Source organism: Ranitomeya imitator, chromosome 9 (assembly GCF_032444005.1).
Source record: "Ranitomeya imitator isolate aRanImi1 chromosome 9, aRanImi1.pri, whole genome shotgun sequence".
NCBI lineage: Eukaryota > Metazoa > Chordata > Amphibia > Anura > Dendrobatidae > Ranitomeya > Ranitomeya imitator.
Genome location: NC_091290.1, coordinates 3489301 through 3514422, shown reverse-complemented (window position 1 = coordinate 3514422; position 25122 = coordinate 3489301). Strand labels below are relative to the sequence as shown.

The following is a 25122-nucleotide window of genomic DNA, read 5'->3' as shown; positions in this document are numbered from 1 at the left end:
TTCTCGGCCTGACAACTTTTCATTATGACTTCACTTTTTGGCTCCGGCGCCTCCCAATAAAACTCCCAATTGTCCAGAATTGTCTAATGCAGCTGAAGTGGCCGCTGCCAGAATGTAGCGCTGAGATCATCGGGCTCCGAAGTCATAGAATGAGTAATCCCAGGTCCTTCGAGGATAGCGGCTAAAATGATGAGAGCCACTGTCCCCATCGCCGCGCAAAAAAATGGATGGAGCCTTAACTTAGATGAAATGTAGCTGTAATTTGGGGGAGATCAGCGGCATCAGGAGACGCTTGTGAATGGCCGCTCTCTGTGGGAGGCAGGGGTCGGAGGCTTGGCGGGAAGTGCTAAACTGGAAGCTGGGCGGAGGGGAGGCAACTGGGCAGATGGGAGGCGGATGGTAGTTAGGTGGTTGGCAGCTGGTCAGGAGGCAGTCAGTAGTTGGACGGAGGCAGTTGGAGCTGAGCAGGCAGGAGATGATCAGTAGCTCTGAAGGAGGCAGTGTGGCAGCTGGGCAGTCATGAGGCGGTCAGCAGCTTTGCAGGATGCAGTCGGAGCTGGACAGTGAGGAGGCAGTCGGCAGCTTTGCGAGATGTGGTCAGAGCTGGGCAGTCAGGAGTATGTCGGCAGCTTTGCAGGAGGCGGTCGGAGCTGGGAAGTCAGGAGGCGGTCGGCGGCCTTGCAGGATGCGGTCGGAGTTGGACAGTGAGGAGGAGGTCGGCAGCTTTGCAGGAGGCGGTCGGAGCTGGGCAGTCAGGAGGCGGTCGCCAGCTTTGCAGGACGCAGTCGGAGCTGGGCAGTCACGAGGCGGTCGGAGCTGGACAGTCAGGAGCAGGTCGGCAGCTTTGCAGGATGCAGTCGGAGCTGTACAGTGAGGAGGAGGTCGGCAGCTTTGCGGGATGCGGTCGGAGCTGGGCAGTCAGGAGGCGGTCGCCAGCTTTGCAGGACGCAGTCGGAGCTGGGCAGTCACGAGGCGGTCGGAGCTGGACAGTCAGGAGCAGGTCGGCAGCTTTGCAGGATGCAGTCGGAGCTGTACAGTGAGGAGGTCGGCAGCTTTGCGGGATGCGGTCGGAGCTGGGCAGTCAGGACGCGGTCGGCAGCTTTGCGGAAGGCGGTCGGAGCTGGGCAGTCAGGAGGAGGTCGGCAGCTTCGTGGGAGGTGGTTGGTGCTGGACAGTCAGGAGGAGGTCGGCAGCTTTGCGGAAGGCGGTCGGTGCTGGGCAGTCAGGAGGAGGTCGGCAGCTTTGTGGGAGGCGGTTGGTGCTGGACAGTCAGGAGGAGGTCGGCAGCTTTGTGGGAGGTGTTCGGAGCTGGACAGTCAGGAGGAGGTCGGCAGCTTTGCGGGAGGCGATCAGAGCTGGACAGTCAGGAGGAGGTTGGCAGCTTTATGGGAGGCGGTTGGTGCTGGACAGTCAGGAGGAGGTCGGCAGCTTTGTGGGAGGCGGTTGGAGCTGGACAGTCAGGAGGAGGTCGGCAGCTTTGTGGGAGGCGGTTGGTGCTGGACAGTCAGGAGGAGTTCGGCAGCTTTGTGGAAGGCGGTCGGTGCTGGGCAGTCAGGAGGAGGTCGGCAGCTTTGCGTGAGGTGGTCGGAGCTGGACAGTCAGGAGGAGGTCGGCAGGTTTGCGTGAGGCGGTCGGAGCTGGACAGTCAGGAGGAGTTCGGCAGCTTTGTGAGAGGCGGTTGGTGCTGGACAGTCAGGAGGAGGTCGGCAGCTTTGCGGGAGGCGGTCAGAGCTGGACAGTCAGGAGGAGGTCGGCAGCTTTGCGGGAGGCGGTCAGAGCTGGACAGTCAGGAGGAGGTCGGCAGCTTTGTGGGAGGCGGTCAGAGCTGGACAGTCAGGAGGAGGTCGGCAGCTTTGTGGGAGGCGGTTGGTGCTGGACAGTCAGGAGGAGGTCGGCAGCTTTGTGGGAGGCGGTTGGTGCTGGGCAGTCAGGAGGAGGTCGGCAGCTTTGTGGGAGGCGGTTGGTGCTGGACAGTCAGGAGGAGGTCGGCAGCTTTGCGTGAGGTGGTCGGAGCTGGACAGTCAGGAGGAGGTCGGCAGCTTTGCGGGAGGAGGTCAGAGCTGGACAGTCAGGAGGAGGTCGGCAGCTTTGCGGGAGGCGGTCAGAGCTGGACAGTCAGGAGGAGGTCGGCAGCTTTGCGGGAGGCGGTCAGAGCTGGACAGTCAGGAGGAGGTCGGCAGCTTTGCGGGAGGCGGTCAGAGCTGGACAGTCAGGAGGAGGTCGGCAGCTTTGTGGGAGGAGGTCGGAGCTGGACAGTCGGGAGGAGTTCGGCAGCTTTGCGGAAGGCGGTCGGTGCTGGGCAGTCAGGAGGAGGTCGGCAGCTTTGCGTGAGGCGGTCGGAGCTGGACAGTCAGGAGGAGGTCAGCAGCTTTGTGGGAGGCGGTTGGTGCTGGACAGTCAGGAGGAGGTCGGCAGCTTTGTGGGAGGCGGTTGGTGCTGGACAGTCAGGAGGAGGTCAGCAGCTTTGTGGGAGGCGGTTGGTGCTGGACAGTCAGGAGGTCGGCAGCTTTGCAGGAGGCGGTCAGAGCTGGACAGTCAGGAGGAGGTCGGCAGCTTTGCCGGAGGCGGTTGGAGCTGGACAGTCAGGAGGTGGTCAGCAACTTTTCGACGGTAATTAGGATATAGTGCATTTTTCCTTACTTTGTGGCTTCTACTGCAGTCACATCCAGAGCTGCGGTCACTGTTCTGCACCAGGCCTGCAGATGTTCCCGTGTCTCGCCCTATTGGGGGTCAGTTTGATTTCTCCCGTTTTGTGTTCGCAGGTCTCATGCTCCCTCTTCTACGATACAAGCTTGTTTGAAATCTTCAAAATTCCTGAAATCAAATTTCGAAACTTCTTCCGAGCGTTAGAAAGTGGCTACCGGGATATTCCATGTGAGTACGAGGCGGACCCCCTCCATGCTCAGGCACGTGCTCCCGCCTGAATCGGGGTCTGCCCGCTAATATTTGGGGCTTCCTTGCAGACCACAATCGCACTCACGCTACGGACGTCATGCACGCGGTTTGGTTTCTGACCACACGACCCGTCCCGGGATTCCAGGAGCTGAGCAGTGATGAGGCCGGTGAGTCCATCCTCTACCTTCTCTGTGGACCCTCGGGGGTCTCCAACACTGTAATGAAATCCAAGCAGGGCAGGACCCATAAAGCAGGACACAGTCACTGATGGCACGGCCGCCGTATGGAGCCGGACCACCATATGATCTGTGCCCCCCATGCAGACCCTCCGTAACAGAGGTGCATAGTTTTGGGGGTCTATAGATTGGAAACGTTTTGCCCTTTTGTCAGCGTTCTCGAAGTACAACCCTCAGGAGGTGGCTGTGAGTGCCTGCTGAGCGTTGTAGTTCTTGTCTCCAGTGCTGCTGGGGTTAATGTGCCGCCCACGTGTTTTATGAGCCGCCTGTGTTTCTGGGTAATTGATTAATGGGTAAATGCTGATCATCCCTCGTCGGCTGCCAAGTCCCCGCTCCCCCGTTGCCGCTCGCAGCGCCTCCTCTGCTGCAGTCAGCACTTTCCGGCTCCGCGGCGCATTACACTAATAATTCTTTACATAATTAGGAAATTAAATATCAGAACTAAAAATATCCCACAATGAGCAGCGGAGCACGGCGTGCCAGGAACGGGGCGGCCGCGGGTCTGATGGGTGACACGGGGCAGATTCCTCAGTGCCAGAAGCAGGGCGGCCGCGGGTTTAGACGGGTGACATGGGGGGGATTCCTCACTGCCAGGAACTGGGCGGCTGCGGGCCTGACGGGTGACATGGGAGGGATTCCTCAGTGCCAGGAACTGGGCGGCTGCGGGCCTGACGGGTGACATGGGGAGGATTCCTCAGTGCCAGGAACTGGGCGGCTGCGGGCCTGACGGGTGACATGGGGGGGATTCCTCACTGCCAGGAACGGGGCTGCCGCGGGTCTGACGGGTGATACTGGGCGGATTCCTCATTGCCAGGAGCAGGGCAACCGCGGACCTGACGGGTGACATGGGGGGATTCCTCAGTGCCAGGAGCAGGGCAGCCGTGGGCCTGACGGGTGACTCGGGGCGGATTCCTCAGTGCCAGGAGCAGGCCAGCCGCGGGCCTGTCGGGTGACATGGGAGGGATTCCTCAGTGCCAGGAGCAGGGCTGCCGCGGGTCTGACGGGTGACACGGGAGGGATTCCTCAGTGCCAGGAGCAGGGCAGCTGCGGGTCTGACAGGTGACACGGGGGAGGATTCCTCAGTGCCAGGAACGAGGCGGCCGCGGGTCTGACGGGTGACATTGGGGGATTCCTCAGTGCCAGGAACAGGGCTGCCGCGGGCCTGACGGGTGACATGGGGGGAATTCCTCAGTGCCAGGAACGGGGCTGCCGCGTGCCTGACGGGTGACACGGTATGGATTCCTCAGTGCCAGGAACAGGGCTGCCGCGGGCCTGACGGGTTACATGGGGGGGATTCCTCACTGCCAGGAACGGGGCTGCCGCGGGCCTGACGGGTGACACTGGGCGGATTCCTCATTGCCAGGAGCAGGGCAGCCGCGGGCCTGTCGGGTGACATGGGAGGGATTCCTCAGTGCCAGGAGCAGGGCTGCCGCGGGTCTGACGGGTGACACGGGAGGGATTCCTCAGTGCCAGGAGCAGGGAAGCTGCGGGTCTGACGGGTGACACGGGGAAGGATTCCTCAGTGCCAGGAACGAGGCGGCCGCGGGTCTGACGGGTGACATGGGGGGATTCCTTAGTGCCAGGAACGGGGCTGCTGCGTGCCTGACGGGTGACATGGGGGGAATTCCTCAGTGCTAGGAACGGGGCTGCCGCATGCCTGATGGGTGACACGGTATGGATTCCTCAGTGCCAGGAACGGGGCTGCCGCGGGCCTGACGGGTGACAGGACATGGGTGGAATTCCTCAGTGCCAGGAACGGGGCTGCCGCGTGCCTGACGGGTGACACGGTATGGATTCCTCAGTGCCAGGAACAGGGCTGCCGCGGGCCTGACGGGTTACATGGGGGGGATTCCTCACTGCCAGGAACGGGGCTGCCGCGGGCCTGACGGGTGACACTGGGCGGATTCCTCATTGCCAGGAGCAGGGCAGCCGCGGGTCTGACGGGTGACACGGGAGGGATTCCTCAGTGCCAGGAGCAGGGAAGCTGCGGGTCTGACGGGTGACACGGGGGAGGATTCCTCAGTGCCAGGAACGAGGCGGCCGCGGGTCTGACGGGTGACATGGGGGGATTCCTTAGTGCCAGGAACGGGGCTGCTGCGTGCCTGACGGGTGACATGGGGGGAATTCCTCAGTGCTAGGAACGGGGCTGCCGCGTGCCTGATGGGTGACACGGTATGGATTCCTCAGTGCCAGGAACGGGGCTGCCGCGGGCCTGACGGGTGACAGGACATGGGTGGAATTCCTCAGTGCCAGGAACGGGGCTGCCGCGTGCCTGACGGGTGACACGGTATGGATTCCTCAGTGCCAGGAACAGGGCTGCCGCGGGCCTGACGGGTTACATGGGGGGGATTCCTCACTGCCAGGAACGGGGCTGCCGCGGGCCTGACGGGTGACACTGGGCGGATTCCTCATTGCCAGGAGCAGGGCAGCCGCGGGCCTGTCGGGTGACATGGGAGGGATTCCTCAGTGCCAGGAGCAGGGCTGCCGCGGGTCTGACGGGTGACACGGGAGGGATTCCTCAGTGCCAGGAGCAGGGAAGCTGCGGGTCTGACGGGTGACACGGGGGAGGATTCCTCAGTGCCAGGAACGAGGCGGCCGCGGGTCTGACGGGTGACATGGGGGGATTCCTTAGTGCCAGGAACGGGGCTGCTGCGTGCCTGACGGGTGACATGGGGGGAATTCCTCAGTGCTTGGAACGGGGCTGCCGCGTGCCTGATGGGTGACACGGTATGGATTCCTCAGTGCCAGGAACGGGGCTGCCGCGGGCCTGACGGGTGACAGGACATGGGTGGAATTCCTCAGTGCCAGGAACGGGGCTGCCGCGTGCCTGACGGGTGACACGGTATGGATTCCTCAGTGCCAGGAACGGGCCTGACGGGTGACATGGGGGGGGGATTCCTCAGTGCCAGGAACAGGGCAGCCGTGGGTCTGAAGGGGGGGGGATTCCACAGTGCCAGGGGGGTGGGGGGGAGCTTTTATTGGAAGGGGCCCTTGGATGGAGGAGGAGGGGCCACAATGCCACTCAGTGCCACTATTCCAGCAGCTGCATTATTAACCCCTGGGATGCCGCAGGTTGCCGGGTCCGCATGCCCATTGGCTGCAGGCTGTGCGGTGACTCAGTGCGCGCTCCCTTGGCTCTGCTATGCTTGTGGTGGAGCTTGCTGCTTTACTGATCTTGACAGCAGCAGAGATTGGGCCCCCCGCTATCTGTGACGTCCCCTGCTTAAAAGGGTTGTCGGGTACATTACATTGATGTATCCTAAGAATAGGGCCATCATAAATGTCAGATCAGTGGGGGTGCCACATCCCGATCGCCCCATGATTAGTGGTCATCGGTGCTCTGTTGTGGAGCAGAACTGCACAGCGCCATTGTCACGGATCCCTTCTCCGTGGTGTCACTTATTCGTCACGTGCCTGCTCTCACACGTGACTTAGGGTTGTGCCTGCAATGGTTAATCTATCTCCCCAATCTCAATCCCAGTATTCAACCTCTGTCCTATGCTGTAATGGGAGCATAAATCACACACCGACCCAAGCCACACACCCGCTCATACGCGCTGCCACAACTCATCGAATACACGGGCGATGAGTCCCGGACTAATAATAATACTAATAAAAATATGTCTATCGCTCATAAGGCTCACACACCTTTAGGCTATGGATTCTTTTAGAACATTCAAGGTTCAACGCGTTAAAGTTTTATACTTTAATACCAAAAGTTCAATGCTTACAATAAGAAAAAGGTATAAAAATATGATAATAAAAAGACATACAACTTATGCAGAACAATGACAAAATAAACAGGAGAAAACTTACAGAAATTACCTAACTGGTAGTTGCTTTCTGCTCCCTGAGGGAAGGAAGAATGTACATTGGATCACATCAGTTTCTCAGGCTGCTCTCACAAGTGAACACAATTCTCTGTCTGCAGCCTAAATTTATAACTTTGGTCTGAGGTCAGGATTCTAGACCGGACCCTCAGGCCAATATCATAACTGCTGCCTGTTTGATTGGGCCACGGCCGCGCCCCCCAATGAATATATTATTTTCTCTTGTGGAAAGGTTCTCAGGAATAGATCACCTCAGGCCGCAATTTTGCATCTCCCCTCCAAGACCTCAGAGGTGCCAAATGTTACCTTCTTCTCGGCCCTAGCTAGACCTCCTGGGGAGATATGGAGACAGAATTTCTACTAGTCCCAAGGAAGTACCTATTAACACCTGGGTGCGACTTGCCTTCAGGACAGATGTTACATTATCACTGGTCACACATATAACCCTAGACAATTCATCTGTAAGGTGGCCCCAGCGAGTACTGCAGCTCCACGCCTATCAGTACCCGGCAGTGGCCACTGTACAGATGAAGGCGCTGTGTCCTCCTGCTCCACAAATTATCACTTCCAGCGAGAACAGTTGATCGGCGGTGGAGCCGGGTGTTGCCCCTCCACTGATCGGATATTAAGGGCCTATACTGTGGATAAGCCATCAGTGCAAAGTACTGGACAGCCCCTTTAAGACGTGACCCCCCCAAAAATACAATTATTCTCTGTTGTCTCCTCTCCAGAAGCGGACGGCAGCGGTGGTCGCACATACTTGTCCTCGAGGAGTTGTCAGATGGCAGATGACAGTTATGGCTGCTTGGCGGCGAATATCCCGGCACTGGAGCTGATGGCGCTGTACGTGGCGGCTGCGATGCACGACTATGACCACCCCGGTCGCACAAATGCCTTTCTTGTGGCCACAAATGCACCACAGGTGAGTGCGGCGTGCACGACTGCCCCGCGGGCGCTCTGCTGGGGGTGGGGCGCGGTTCGTGTTCTGTATCCGGTCGCTGCCTGTGTGGTTGCGGTGCTGGTTCGCAGCGGTGCTGGTGCGCAGTGGTGATGGTGGCATAGTCGCCTGCGCTGACTCCATGCTCTGCTTTCAGGCCGTGCTGTATAACGACAGATCGGTGCTGGAGAACCATCACGCTGCGGCCGCCTGGAACCTTTTCCTCTCACGCCCGGATTACAACTTCCTGACGTTCCTGGACCACGTGCAGTTCAAGCGGTTCCGCTTTCTGGTGATCGAGGCGATCCTCGCCACCGACCTCAAGAAACACTTTGATTTTCTGGCCGAGTTCAATGCCAAGGTCAGTACCGAGCTCCGGGCGCTGCCCCGTCTGCCATAGTTCTGCAACTCTCAGCATAGTCAAGACCTCTGCTTGTGGTCAGTGAATCCCCAGAACTATCAAGGTGGTGCCACAATGTATCGGCGTAATGAATCCTCTCTGAGCTGCACACCACCGCCATTCCTGATCTCTCTGCCACAATGTATCGGCGTAATGAATCCTCTGTCAGCTGCACACCACTGCCACTCCTGATCTCTCTGCCACAATGTATCGGTGTAATGGATCCTTTGTGAGCTGCACACCACCGCCACTCCTGATCTCTCTGCCACAATGTATCGGCGTAATGAATCCTCTGTGAGCTGCACACCACCGCCACTCCTGATCTCTCTGCTGCAATGTATCGGTGTAATGAACCCTCTGTGAGCTGCACACCACTGCCACTCCTGATCTCTCTGCCACAATGTATCGGTGTAATGGATCCTTTGTGAGCTGCACACCACTGCCACTCCTGATCTCTCTGCTGCAATGTATCGGTGTAATGAACCCTCTGTGAGCTGCACACCACCGCCACTCCTGATCTCTCTGCCACAATGTATCGGTGTAATGGATCCTTTGTGAGCTGCACACCACCGCCACTCCTGATCTCTCTGCCACAATGTATCGGTGTAATGGATCCTTTGTGAGCTGCACACCACCGCCACTCCTGATCTCTCTGCCACAATGTATCGGTGTAATGGATCCTTTGTGAGCTGCACACCACCGCCACTCCTGATCTCTCTGCCACAATGTATCGGTGTAACGGATCCTTTGAGGTGCACTGCACCATCACTCCTGATCTCTCTGTCACAATGTATTGGTGTAATGAATACTACACCGATTAGGCCGGTTATTGGGGAACTTGGTGAGTGTACGGTATATACTCACCCTGATACGGTCACTACCAGCTCCACAATAAGAAAAGGGAACCACTAGCTGCTGCCACCAATCGTTTATAATCCCACTAGAGGGTAGCGTATGGCATCAGGGGTACGGTTTACAGAGCAAGAGGAACCACAGTGCACTTTACGACACTGTGCGGTATTTACTTTTAACACCAGTCACGCCCGCACACCTCCCCTCTGGTAACTCAGCCACATCCCTAATCAGCCCGAACTTCCATATCATCCTCGTCCCTGGAGATAATATTTTTACGTTTCCTATTAAGATTATCCATAAATGGGGAAAAATGACATGGATAGCATCATCCATCTGACAGATATTAATTTGGAGGTGCTGCTGCTACTGTCCGGTGCCATAAGACAATGCGTTCAATTCACGACTCCGAAAATGTCTCATCTGTCATGTCTATGCTGTTCATAAAAATCTGAATATTCATCCTTTGCAAGGCAGGACAAAGCAGCTGAGTAGTTTGCCGGACAGTTCTGTGACACAGACAGGGAAACGCCATAAATCTGTCCCCTCCCCCGCTCTTCTGAAAGGTGTCTGTCATCTGTCCCCTCACCAGCTTTCAGTACCGGCTTGCAGAGGGGAGTGAGGGTGTCGGCCGCAGTTGGGTGCTACCTGCAGGTCGTGGAGCTAAATGTTCCCCATGTGATACCCGCTGTGAAGATTTTACAATTCCATCTATAACGGCATTTATTTTCTCGTGTGCACATTTACGGTCATGTGACCTCTGTAAGGGCCGGGGCCACATGATGGGACGTGCTCTTCAAAAAAGAAATGTTGCCATGACAGCCCCAGAGCAAGCACGCCGTTTCCTAGACGCCTTGTAACGGTGTCCTCTTCCGGCAGGTGAACGATGTCACCAGTAACGGCATTGACTGGAGCAACGAGAACGACCGGCTGCTCGTGTGCCAAGTGTGCATCAAACTGGCGGACATCAACGGCCCGGCCAAGGCCCGCGAGCTGCACCTGAAGTGGACGGAAGGCATCGTCAACGAGTTCTACGAGCAGGTAGGGGCCTCAGTGCGCCCAGGGGCCATGCCTATAAGTGTGGCCCCTGTGTGTACCCCGATCTCTGGATACGATGCTGCCCCTAAAGTGTGGCCCCTGAATGTGCCGCTACCACTGAGCCGTGACCCCAGAGTACACTGTGATCGGAGGATTTGGCCCCTAAATGCACCGTGGCCCTGCAGGGCCAATATCTGGCCATATTATGAACCGCCGGGATCTCTGTGCTGCGGCTTATTGGCTGATTATGGCCTCTGTTCCAGGGTGATGAGGAAGCAAATCTGGGGTTACCCATCAGCCCCTTCATGGACCGCGCGTCCCCCCAGCTGGCCAAGCTCCAAGAATCCTTCATCACTCACATTGTGGGGCCCCTGTGTAACTCCTACGACGCTGCCGGTCTGCTCCCCGGGAAGTGGCTAGACGAGGAAGAGGAGGCGATAGAAAGTGATGAGGACGAGGAGGAGGAAGAGGGCGACGACCTGGACTCAGAAGATGAAGAAGTCAATGAGATTGGTCACAGTAAGTGCAGGTGGAATCTTCTGACCCACATGGGATGATACAGAATAGTGAGTGCAGCTCTGAGGTATAATACAGGAGGTAACTCGGGATCAGTAATGTAATATATGTACACAGTGACTGCACCAGCAGAATAGTGAGTGCAGCTCTGGAGTGTAATACAGGATGTAACTCAGGATCAGTAATGTATGTACACAGTGACTGCACCAGCAGAATAGTGAGTGCAGCTCTGGGGTATAATACAGGATGTAACTCAGGATCAGTAATGTAATATATGTACACAGTGACTGCACCAGCAGAATAGTGAGTGCAGCTCTGGGGTATAATACAGGAGGTAACTCGGGATCAGTAATGTAATATATGTACACAGTGACTGCACCAGCAGAATAGTGAGTGCAGCTCTGGAGTGTAATACAGGATGTAACTCAGGATCAGTAATGTAATGTATGTACACAGTGACTGCACCAGCAGAATAGTGAGTGCAGCTCTGGGGTATAATACAGGATGTAACTCAGGATCAGTAATGTAATATATGTACACAGTGACTGCACCAGCAGAATAGTGAGTGCAGCTCTGGGGTATAATACAGGAGGTAACTCAGGATCAGTAATGTAATGTATGTACACAGTGACTGCACCAGCAGAATAGTGAGTGCAGCTCTGGAGTGTAATACAGGATGTAACTCCGGATTAGTAATGTAATGTATGTACACAGTGACTGCACCAGCAGAATAGTGAGTGCAGCTCTGGAGTATAATACAGGATGTAACTCGGGATCAGTAATGTAATGTATGTACACAGTGACTGCACCAGCAGAATAGTGAGTGCAGCTCTGGGGTATAATACAGGATATAACTGAGGATCAATAATGTAATGTAAGTACACAGTGACTGCACCAGCAGAATAGTGAGTGCAGCTCTGGGGTATAATACAGGAGTTAACTCGGGATCAGTAATGTAATGTATGTACACAGTGACTGCACCAGCAGAATAGTGAGTGCAGCTCTGGAGTATAATACAGGATGTAACTCAGGATCAGTAATGTATATACACAGTGACTGCACCAGCAGAATAGTGAGTGCAGCTCTGGAGTATAATACAGGAGATAACTCAGGATCAGTAATGTAATGTATGTACACAGTGACTGCACCAGCAGAATAGTGAGTGCAGCTCTGGGGTATAATACAGGAGTTAACTCGGGATCAGTAATGTATGTACACAGTGACTGCACCAGCAGAATAGTGAGTGCAGCTCTGGAGTATAATACAGGATGTAACTCAGGATCAGTAATGTAATGTATGTACACAGTGACTGCACCAGCAGAATAGCGAGTGCAGCTCTGGAGTATAATACAGGAGATAACTCAGGATCAGTAATGTATGTACACAGTGACTGCACCAGCAGAATAGTGAGTGCAGCTCTGGGGTATAATACAGGATGTAACTCAGGATCAGTAATGTATGTACACAGTGACTGCACCAGCAGAATAGTGAGTGCAGTTCTGGGGTATAATACAGGAGGTAACTCAGGATCAGTAATGTAATGTATGTACACAGTGACTGCAGCAGCAGAATAGTGAGTGCAGTTCTGGGGTATAATACAGGATGTAACTCAGGATCAGTAATGTAATGTATGTACACAGTGACTGCACCAGCAGAATAGTGAGTGCAGCTCTGGAGTATAATACAGGATGTAACTCAGGATCAGTAATGTATGTACACAGTGACTGCACCAGCAGAATAGTGAGTGCAGCTCTGGGGTATAATACAGGATGTAACTCAGGATCATTAATGTAATGTATGTACACAGTGACTGCAGCAGCAGAATAGTGAGTGCAGCTCTGGAGTATAATACAGGAGGTAACTCAGGATCATTAATGTAATGTATGTACACAGTGACTGCAGCAGCAGAATAGTGAGTGCAGCTCTGGAGTATAATACAGGATGTATCTCAGGATCAGTAATGTAATGTAAGTACACAGTGACTGCACCAGCATAATAGTGAGTGCAGCTCTGGGGTATAATACAGGATATAACTGAGGATCAATAATGTAATGTATGTACACAGTGACTGCACCAGCAGAATAGTGAGTGCAGCTCTGGGTTATAATACGGGATATAACTGAGGATCAATAATGTAATGTAAGTACACAGTGACTGCACCAGCAGAATAGTGAGTGCAGCTCTGGGTTATAATACGGGATATAACTGAGGATCAGTAATGTAATGTATGTACACAGTGACTGCACCAGCAGAATAGTGAGTGCAGCTCTGGAGTATAATACAGGATGTAACTCGGGATCAGTAATGTAATGTATACTGCAGCAGCAGAATAGTGAGTGCAGCTCTGGAGTATAATACAGGATGTATCTCAGGATCAGTAATGTAATGTAAGTACACAGTGACTGCACCAGCAGAATAGTGAGTGCAGCTCTGGGGTATAATACGGGATATAACTGAGGATCAGTAATGTAATGTATGTACACAGTGACTGCACCAGCAGAATAGTGAGTGCAGCTCTGGGGTATAATACAGGGTATGTATTGCATGCACACATGCTCCAGAGCTGCACTCGCCATTTTTCTGGGGGAGCCCAATATACCGCAGTGTCTCTGTCTTCCTGATGTGACCATAGATAACGTTTCCGCTTTGAGCCCGCGCTGTAGAGAAGCCGTTTTCCTGTCTGTCGCTTTCTCTCGATATTAACCCTTTCTCCTGTGATGTCAGTGGTTGATCACGGTATAATATTCCTTCACTTCAGAACCCAAACGGAGGAAAGGCCGGCGGCGGCGGATATTCAGCGCCATCATTCATCACCTGCGCGAGAACCACAAGGCGTGGAAGAAGATCATCGAGGAAGAGGAGAAAGCCAGACAGGACGGCAGTAAAGTGCAGCAGAGCGACGGCTCCTCCATGTCTCCTTCAGACGAGATCCAGGTGATTGAGGAGGAGGATGAGGAGCGGATGTTTGCCGAGGAGAAGTGCTGACCCTCTTCACATACTGTAACGTTATAGACAGGCCCGATAACTGTGAGGCCCCCCGGCTCGCCGGCGCCCCCCACTCTGTGCACTTTCACCATGGACGATAATTCTTGTACAACTTGATACAAAGTGTCTTGTGCCCTGATTGGTCCTGGTACCAGTCCCGATGCTGCCTGACGGTACAATCATAAACCACGACGTTTCTTACCAAAGCTGCCGCCACTCGCTGGGTTTTTTGTTTGCTTTTCCCCATCATTATCCTGACCTGTGCCTGTGACAGACGCGGAGCCGCGGCGAGGACTCGGGCCGGATTGTGTGGATCGGTTCTCAGAACCTTCGCGGCTCCTTCTGTCCGTAAGACTCAAACCAGAACATTCTTTTTTTGGAAGATTCTGGGCGCGTCGTTTTCTGATGCCTTTTATCTGTATAATACTTTGCTTGTGTTCTTCACATTTTATTTTTTTCCCCCATCGTTCAAGTGGCAAGTTTTTTTTTTCTGTTCCTTTTTGAGGTTCTGTGGTAGATCCTGAAAAAAGCTAAAAAAAAAAATTCAGGAAAAAACAAAAAAGCTTAACTAATTTCCTTAATGAAGGGATTTTATTTTTTTTTAGGCGATGATATATTATATATATTTTTCCACTCTCTTTCTCAGGATTTTTAGGTATTTAGTGTTTGTAACACCTGAAAAAGAAACATTGAAAGGCAAAAATCCGCCAATGTACGTAAATGGTGGCGCTGTTTGTACATAAGCACATTACGCATCACTTTATAAATATACGTGTATATATAATCGCCCATTGCCTGCACTGCTGCCTGCGCGCCTCATTTATTATTGCTCCTGGTCATGGCGTCATTTCTGCTGTCACAGAATTGTCCTCTGCACGGAGAGAAATCAAGTGCCACATGGGCGGCGCATCACTGTGCTGCCACCACCATTGCCTGCCGGCAGCCGCTAACTATGGATGCTTCCCCAACCAGGTCTGGAGTCTATGCCTACCCCCACCACCCTCATAACACCCGCCCGCAGTCTATGCCCTCCCCCACCTTCATATCACCCGCCCTGCAGTCTATGCCCTCCCCCACCTTCATATCACCCGCCCACTCTGCAGTCTATGCCCCTCCCCCACCTTCATATCACCCGCCCGCAGTCTATGCCCCTCCCCCACCTTCATATCACCCGCCCGCAGTCTATGCCCCTCCCCCACCTTCATATCACTCGCCCACTCTGCAGTCTATGCCCCTCCCCCACCTTCATATCACCCGCCCACTCTGCAGTCTATGCCCCTCCCCCACCTTCATATCACCCGCCCTGCAGTCTATGCCCCTCCCCCACCTTCATATCACCCGCACACTCTGCAGTCTATGCCCCTCCCCCACCTTCATATCACCCGCCCGCAGTCTATGCCCCTGCCCCACCTTCATATCACTCGCCCACTCTGCAGTCTATGCCCCTCCCCCACCTTCATATCACTCGCCCACTCTGCAGTCTATGCCCCTCCCCCACCTTCATATCACCCGCCCGCAGTCTATGCCCCTCCCCCACCTTCATATCACCCGCCTGCTCCGGAGTCTATGCCCCTCCCCCACCTTCATATCACCCGCCTGCTCCGGAGTCTATGCCCCTCCCCCACCCTCATATCACCCGCCCACTCTGCAGTCTATGCCCCTCCCCCACCTTCATATCACCCGCCCACTCTGCAGTCTATGCCCCTCCCCCACCTTCATATCACCCGCCCGCAGTCTATGCCCGTCCCCCACCTTCATATCACTCGCCCGCTCTGCAGTCTATGCCCCTCCCCCACCCGCCCTGCAGTCTATGCCCCTCCCCCACCCTATCACCCGCCCGCCCTGCAGTCTATGCCCCTCCCCCACCTTCATATCACCCGCCTGCTCTGCAGTCTCTGCCCTCCCACACCTTCATATCACCCGCCCACTCTGCAGTCTATGCCCCTCCCCCACCTTATCACCTGCCCGCTCTGCAGTCTATGCCCCTCCCCCACCTTCATATCACCCGCCTGCTCCGGAGTCTATGCCCCTCCCCCACCCTATCACCCGCCAGCTCCGGAGTTAATGCCCCTCCCCCACCCTCATATCACCCGCCCACTCTGCAGTCTATGCCCCTCCCCCACCCTCATATCACCCGCCCACTCTGCAGTCTATGCCCCTCCCCCACCTTCATATCACCCGCCTGCTCCGGAGTCTATGCCCCTCCCCCACCCTATCACCCGCCAGCTCCAGAGTTAATGCCCCTCTCCTGCTCCCTTTAGATATGTGTTGTATTTAAATTGTGCTGCACCATGAGCCTCTGCCGAGGATAATGGGGTCTCAATGTAAAACATGGTAAACTATTCACAGGGGTTTTCTCAATTTCCCAGTTCCAGGGCTGTGGGATGTGGCTGTCATGTCTGGCTCCAGTAGTCGTTCTCCCACAGCCCACCTAGCGACTGACTATAGAGGCAGAACAATAATACAGAGGCGGTGGTCTCAGAATCTTCCCTGCTTATTTTACACCCAAACCCACCATAGGACCAGCCAAAAATCTGACATTGGATGCCCATGACATTCTGCAAAACATAAGGTTGGAATATCAATTTAAGATATGATTTCTTGTGTATCCCAAACCTGAACCCTGAACTTGGTGGCTTTAATGGGCCTCTGTGATCAGGATTGTGCTCAGTGATTACAGTGTCAGGTCGGTGCCGTTATACTGATTACACTGATACCTGTGATCAGGATTGTGCTCAGTGACTACAGACAGTGTCAGGTCGGTGCCGTTATACTGATTACACGGATACCTGTGATCAGGATTGTGCTCAGTGACTCCAGACAGTGTCAGGTCGGTGCCGTTATACTGATTACACTGATACCTGTGATCAGGATTGTGCTCAGTGACTACAGACAGTGTCAGGTCGGTGCTGTTATACTGATTACACTGATACCTGTGATCAGGATTGTGCTCAGTGACTACAGACAATGTCAGGTCAGTGCCGTTATACTGATTACACCAATACCTGTGATCAGGATTGTGCTCAGTGACTACAGTGTCAGGTCGGTGCTGTTATACTGATTACACTGATACGTGTGATCAGGATTGTGCTCAGTGACTACAGATAGTGTCAGGTCGGTGCCGTTATACCGATTACACTGATACCTGTGATCAGGATTGTGCTCAGTGACTACAGACAGTGTCAGGTCGGTGCTGTTATACTGATTACACTGATACCTGTGATCAGGATTGTGCTCAGTGACTACAGATAGTGTCAGGTCGGTGCCGTTATACTGATTACACGGATACCTGTGATCAGGATTGTGCTCAGTGACTCCAGACAGTGTCAGGTCGGTGCCGTTATACTGATTACACTGATACCTGTGATCAGGATTGTGCTCAGTGACTACAGACAGTGTCAGGTCGGTGCTGTTATACTGATTACACTGATACCTGTGATCAGGATTGTGCTCAGTGACTACAGACAATGTCAGGTCAGTGCCGTTATACTGATTACACCAATACCTGTGATCAGGATTGTGCTCAGTGACTACAGTGTCAGGTCGGTGCTGTTATACTGATTACACTGATACGTGTGATCAGGATTGTGCTCAGTGACTACAGATAGTGTCAGGTCGGTGCCGTTATACCGATTACACTGATACCTGTGATCAGGATTGTGCTCAGTGACTACAGACAGTGTCAGGTCGGTGCTGTTATACTGATTACACTGATACCTGTGATCAGGATTGTGCTCAGTGACTACAGATAGTGTCAGGTCGGTGCCGTTATACTGATTACACAGATACCTGTGATCAGGATTGTGCTCAGTGATTACAGTGTCAGGTCGGTGCTGTTATACTGATTACACTGATACCTGTGATCAGGATTGTGCTCAGTGACTACAGACAGTGTCAGGTCGGTGCCATTACACTGATACCTGTGATTAGGATTGTGCTCAGTGATTACAGTGTCAGGTCGGTGCCGTTATACTGATTACACTGATACCTGTGATCAGGATTGTGCTCAGTGACTACAGACAGTGTCAGGTCGGTGCCGTTATACTGATTACACTGATACCTGTGATCAGGATTGTGCTCAGTGATTACAGTGTCAGGTCGGTGCCGTTATACTGATTACACTGATACCTGTGATCAGGATTGTGCTCAGTGACTACAGACAGTGTCAGGTCGGTGCCGTTATACTGATTACACTGATACCTGTGATCAGGATTGTGCTCAGTGACTACAGTGTCAGGTCAGTGCCGTTATACTGATTACACTGATACCGGTGATCAGGATTGTGCTCAGTGACTACAGATAGTCAGGTCGGCGCCGTTATACTGATTACACCGATACCTGTGATCAGGATTGTGCTCAGTGACTACAGATAGTGTCAGGTTGGTGCTGTTATACTGATTACACTGATACCTGTGATCAGGATTGTGCTCAGTGACTACAGTGTCAGGTCGGTGCCGTTATACTGATTACACCGATACCTGTGATCAGGATTGTGCTCAGTGATTACAGTGTCAGGTCGGTGCTGTTATACGGATTACACCGATACCTGTGATCAGGATTGTGCTCAGTGACTACAGACAGTGTCAGGTCGGTGCTGTTATACTGATTACACTGATACCTGTGATCAGGATTGTGCTCAGTGACTACAGATAGTGTCAGGTCGGTGCCGTTATACTGATTACACCGATACCTGTGATCAGGATTGTGCTCAGTGATTACAGTGTCAGGTCGGTGCTGTTATACTGATTACACTGATACCTGTGATCAGGATTGTGCTCAGTGACTACAGACAGTGTCAGGTCGGTGCCATTACACTGATACCTGTGATTAGGATTGTGCTCAGTGATTACAGTGTCAGGTCGGTGCCGTTATACTGATTACACTGATACCTGTGATCAGGATTGTGCTCAGTGATTACAGTGTCAGGTCGGTGCCGTTATACTGATTACACTGATACTTGTGATCAGGATTGTGCTCAGTGACTACAGACAGTGTCAGGTCGGTGCCGTTATACTGATTACACCGATACCTGTGACCAGGATTGTGCTCAGTGATTACAGTGTCAGGTCGGTGCCGTTATACTGATTACACTGATACTTGTGATCAGGATTGTGCTCAGTGACTACAGATAGTGTCAGGTCAGTGCCGTTATACTGATTACACTGATACCGGTGATCAGGATTGTGCTCAGTGACTACAGTGTCAGGTCAGTGCCGTTATACTGATTACACTGATACCGGTGATCAGGATTGTGCTCAGTGACTCCAGACAGTGTCAGGTCGGTGCTGTTATACTGATTATACTGATACCTGTGATCAGGATGGTGCTCAGTGACTACAGATAGTCAGGTCGGCGCCGTTATACTGATTACACCGATACCTGTGATCAGGATTGTGCTCAGTGACTACAGATAGTGTCAGGTTGGTGCTGTTATACTGATTACACTGATACCTGTGATCAGGATTGTGCTCAGTGACTACAGTGTCAGGTCGGTGCCGTTATACTGATTACACCGATACCTGTGATCAGGATTGTGCTCAGTGATTACAGTGTCAGGTCGGTGCTGTTATACGGATTACACCGATACCTGTGATCAGGATTGTGCTCAGTGACTACAGACAGTGTCAGGTCGGTGCTGTTATACTGATTACACTGATACTTGTGATCAGGATTGTGCTCAGTGATTACAGTGTCAGGTCGGTGCCGTTATACTGATTACACTGATACCTGTGATCAGGATTGTGCTCAGTGACTCCAGACAGTGTCGGGTCGGTGCTGTTATACTGATTACACTGATACCTGTGATCAGGATTGTGCTCAGTGACTACAGATAGTGTCAGGTCGGTGCCGTTATACCGATGACACTGATACCTGTGATCAGGATTGTGCTCAGTGACTACAGACAGTGTCAGGTCGGTGCTGTTATACTGATTACACTGATACCTGTGATCAGGATTGTGCTCAGTGACTACAGATAGTGTCAGGTCGGTGCCGTTATACCGATGACACTGATACCTGTGATCAGGATTGTGCTCAGTGACTACAGACAGTGTCAGGTCGGTGCTGTTATACTGATTACACTGATACTTGTGATCAGGATTGTGCTCAGTGACTACAGTGTCAGGTCGGTGCCGTTATACTGATTACACTGATACTTGTGATCAGGATTGTGCTCCGTGATTACAGTGTCAGGTCGGTGCCGTTATACTGATTACACTGATACCTGTGATCAGGATTGTGCTCAGTGACTACAGACAGTGTCAGGTCGGTGCCGTTATACTGATTACACCGATACCTGTGATCAGGATTGTGCTCAGTGACTACAGACAGTGTCAGGTCGGTGCCGTTATACTGATTACACTGATACCTGTGATCAGGATTGTGCTCAGTGACTACAGACAGTGTCAGGTCGGTGCTGTTATACTGATTACACTGATACCTGTGATCAGGATTGTGCTCAGTGATTACAGTGTCAGGTCGGTGCTGTTATACTGATTACACTGATACCTGTGATCAGGATTGTGCTCAGTGATTACAGTGTCAGGTCGGTGCCGTTATACTGATTACACTGATACCTGTGATCAGGATTGTGCTCAGTGACTCCAGACAGTGTCGGTTCGGTGCCGTTATACTGATTACACTGATACCTGTGATCAGGATTGTGCTCAGTGACTACAGACAGTGTCGGGTCGGTGCCGTTATACTGATTACACTGATACCTGTGATCAGGATTGTGCTCAGTGACTACAGACAGTGTCAGGTCGGTGCTGTTATACTGATTACAGATACCTGTGATCAGGATTGTGCTCAGTGACTACAGACAATGTCAGGTCAGTGCCGTTATACTGATTACACCAATACCTGTGATCAGGATTGTGCTCAGTGACTACAGATAGTGTCAGGTCGGTGCCGTTATACCGATTACACTGATACCTGTGATCAGGATTGTGCTCAGTGACTACAGACAGTGTCAGGTCGGTGCTGTTATACTGATTACACTGATACCTGTGATCAGGATTGTGCTCAGTGACTACAGACAATGTCAGGTCAGTGCCGTTATACTGATTACACCAATACCTGTGATCAGGATTGTGCTCAGTGACTACAGATAGTGTCAGGTCGGTGCCGTTATACCGATTACACTGATACCTGTGATCAGGATTGTGCTCAGTGACTACAGACAGTGTCAGGACGGTGCCGTTATACTGATTACACCGATACCTGTGATCAGGATTGTGCTCAGTGACTACAGATAGTGTCAGGTCGGTGCCGTTATACCGATTACACTGATACCTGTGATCAGGATTGTGCTCAGTGACTACAGACAGTGTCAGGAGGGTGCCGTTATACTGATTACACTGATACCTGTGATCAGGATTGTGCTCAGTGACTACAGATAGTGTCAGGTCGGTGCCGTTATACCGATTACACTGATACCTGTGATCAGGATTGTGCTCAGTGACTACAGTGTCAGGTCGGTGCTGTTATACTGATTACACTGATACCTGTGATCAGGATTGTGCTCAGTGACTACAGACAGTGTCAGGTCGGTGCCATTACACTGATACCTGTGATTAGGATTGTGCTCAGTGATTACAGTGTCAGGTCGGTGCCGTTATACTGATTACACTGATACCTGTGATCAGGATTGTGCTCAGTGACTACAGACAGTGTCAGGTCGGTGCTGTTATACTGATTACACTGATACCTGTGATCAGGATTGTGCTCAGTGACTACAGATAGTGTCAGGTCGGTGCCGTTATACCGATTACACTGATACCTGTGATCAGGATTGTGCTCAGTGACTACAGACAGTGTCAGGTCGGTGCTGTTATACTGATTACACTGATACCTGTGATCAGGATTGTGCTCAGTGACTACAGATAGTGTCAGGTCGGTGCCGTTATACTGATTACACGGATACCTGTGATCAGGATTGTGCTCAGTGACTCCAGACAGTGTCAGGTCGGTGCCGTTATACTGATTACACTGATACCTGTGATCAGGATTGTGCTCAGTGACTACAGACAGTGTCAGGTCGGTGCTGTTATACTGATTACACTGATACCTGTGATCAGGATTGTGCTCAGTGACTACAGACAATGTCAGGTCAGTGCCGTTATACTGATTACACCAATACCTGTGATCAGGATTGTGCTCAGTGACTACAGTGTCAGGTCGGTGCTGTTATACTGATTACACTGATACGTGTGATCAGGATTGTGCTCAGTGACTACAGACAGTGTCAGGTCGGTGCTGTTATACTGATTACACTGATACCTGTGATCAGGATTGTGCTCAGTGACTACAGATAGTGTCAGGTCGGTGCCGTTATTCTGATTACACCGATACCTGTGATCAGGATTGTGCTCAGTGATTACAGTGTCAGGTCGGTGCTGTTATACTGATTACACTGATACCTGTGATCAGGATTGTGCTCAGTGACTCCAGACAGTGTCAGGTCGGTGCCGTTATACTGATTACACTGATACCTGTGATCAGGATTGTGCTCAGTGACTACAGTGTCAGGTCGGTGCCATTACACTGATACCTGTGATTAGGATTGTGCTCAGTGATTACAGTGTCAGGTCGGTGCCGTTATACTGATTACACTGATACCTGTGATCAGGATTGTGCTCAGTGACTACAGACAGTGTCAGGTCGGCGCCGTTATACTGATTACACTGATACTTGTGATCAGGATTGTGCTCAGTGACTACAGTGTCAGGTCGGTGCCGTTATACTGATTACACTGATACTTGTGATCAGGATTGTGCTCAGTGACTACAGTGTCAGGTCAGTGCCGTTATACTGATTACACTGATACCTGTGATCAGGATTGTGCTCAGTGACTACAGTGTCAGGTCGGTGCCGTTATACTGATTACACTGATACCTGTGATCAGGATTGTGCTCAGTGACTCCAGACAGTGTCAGGTCGGTGCTGTTATACTGATTATACTGATACCTGTGATCAGGATGGTGCTCAGTGACTACAGATAGTCAGGTCGGCGCCGTTATACTGATTACACCGATACCTGTGATCAGGATTGTGCTCAGTGACTACAGATAGTGTCAGGTTGGTGCTGTTATACTGATTACACTGATACCTGTGATCAGGATTGTGCTCAGTGACTACAGACAGTGTCAGGTCGGTGCTGTTATACTGATTACACTGATACCTGTGATCAGGGTTGTGCTCAGTGACTACAGACAGTGTCAGGTCGGTGCCGTTATACTGATTACACTGATACCTGTGATCAGGATTGTGCTCAGTGACTACAGACAGTGTCAGGTCGGTGCCGTTATACTGATTACACTGATACCTGTGATCAGGATTGTGCTCAGTGACTACAGACAGTGTCAGGTCGGTGCTGTTATACTGATTACACTGATACCTGTGATCAGGATTGTGCTCAGTGACTACAGACAATGTCAGGTCAGTGCCGTTATACTGATTACACCAATACCTGTGATCAGGATTGTGCTCAGTGACTACAGATAGTGTCAGGTCGGTGCCGTTATACCGATTACACTGATACCTGTGATCAGGATTGTGCTCAGTGACTACAGACAGTGTCAGGTCGGTGCTGTTATACTGATTACACTGATACCTGTGATCAGGATTGTGCTCAGTGACTACAGTGTCAGGTCGGTGCTGTTATACTGATTACACTGATACCTGTGATCAGGATTGTGCTCAGTGACTACAGACAATGTCAGGTCAGTGCCGTTATACTGATTACACTGATACCTGTGATCAGGATTGTGCTCAGTGACTACAGACAGTGTCAGGTCGGTGCCATTACACTGATACCTGTGATTAGGATTGTGCTCAGTGATTACAGTGTCAGGTCGGTGCCGTTATACTGATTACACTGATACCTGTGATCAGGATTGTGCTCAGTGACTACAGACATTGTCAGGTCGGTGCCGTTATACTGATTACACCGATACCTGTGATCAGGATTGTGCTCAGTGATTACAGTGTCAGGTCGGTGCTGTTATACGGATTACACCGATACCTGTGATCAGGATTGTGCTCAGTGACTACAGACAGTGTCAGGTCGGTGCTGTTATACTGATTACACTGATACCTGTGATCAGGATTGTGCTCAGTGATTACAGTGTCAGGTCGGTGCCGTTATACCGATGACACTGATACCTGTGATCAGGATTGTGCTCAGTGACTACAGACAGTGTCAGGTCGGTGCCGTAATACTGATTACACTGATACCTGTGATCAGGATTGTGCTCAGTGACTACAGATAGTGTCAGGTCGGTGCCGTTATACCGATGACACTGATACCTGTGATCAGGATTGTGCTCAGTGACTACAGACAGTGTCAGGTCGGTGCTGTTATACTGATTACACTGATACTTGTGATCAGGATTGTGCTCAGTGACTACAGTGTCAGGTCGGTGCCGTTATACCGATGACACTGATACCTGTGATCAGGATTGTGCTCAGTGACTACAGACAGTGTCAGGTCGGTGCCGTTATACTGATTACACCGATACCTGTGATCAGGATTGTGCTCAGTGACTACAGACAGTGTCAGGTCGGTGCCGTTATACTGATTACACTGATACCTGTGATCAGGATTGTGCTCAGTGACTACAGACAGTGTCAGGTCGGTGCCGTTATACTGATTACACTGATACCTGTGATCAGGATTGTGCTCAGTGACTACAGACAGTGTCAGGTCGGTGCCGTTATACTGATTACACGGATACCTGTGATCAGGATTGTGCTCAGTGACTCCAGACAGTGTCAGGTCGGTGCCGTTATACTGATTACACTGATACCTGTGATCAGGATTGTGCTCAGTGACTACAGACAGTGTCAGGTCGGTGCCATTACACTGATACCTGTGATTAGGATTGTGCTCAGTGATTACAGTGTCAGGTCGGTGCCGTTATACTGATTACACTGATACTTGTGATCAGGATTGTGCTCAGTGACTACAGACAGTGTCAGGTCGGTGCCGTTATACTGATTACACCGATACCTGTGATCAGGATTGTGCTCAGTGATTACAGTGTCAGGTCGGTGCTGTTATACGGATTACACCGATACCTGTGATCAGGATTGTGCTCAGTGACTACAGACAGTGTCAGGTCGGTGCTGTTATACTGATTACACTGATACTTGTGATCAGGATTGTGCTCAGTGATTACAGTGTCAGGTCGGTGCCGTTATACTGATTACACTGATACCTGTGATCAGGATTGTGCTCAGTGACTCCAGTGTCGGGTCGGTGCTGTTATACTGATTACACTGATACCTGTGATCAGGATTGTGCTCAGTGACTACAGATAGTGTCAGGTCGGTGCCGTTATACCGATGACACTGATACCTGTGATCAGGATTGTGCTCAGTGACTACAGACAGTGTCAGGTCGGTGCTGTTATACTGATTACACTGATACCT

General features: G+C 51.9%; 1 protein-coding gene across 3 annotated transcripts in view; it reads left to right on the top strand.

Moving 5' to 3' along the window:
- Positions 1-14489, top strand: part of PDE3B (phosphodiesterase 3B) — a 155493-nt gene extending 141004 nt beyond the window's left edge. For 2 of the 3 annotated variants that reach the window (XM_069740279.1, XM_069740278.1), the window contains exons 10-16: positions 2763-2874; positions 2964-3062; positions 7693-7883; positions 8056-8259; positions 10030-10191; positions 10452-10707; positions 13463-14489. In XM_069740279.1, the coding sequence (XP_069596380.1) occupies positions 2763-2874; positions 2964-3062; positions 7693-7883; positions 8056-8259; positions 10030-10191; positions 10452-10707; positions 13463-13689 (1251 nt within the window). In that variant the 3' untranslated portion in view covers positions 13690-14489. The remainder of the gene's footprint in view (positions 1-2762; positions 2875-2963; positions 3063-7692; positions 7884-8055; positions 8260-10029; positions 10192-10451; positions 10708-13462) is intronic. The other variant, XM_069740280.1, reaches the window with a different exon arrangement.
- Positions 14490-25122: the final 10633 nt, after the last annotated feature.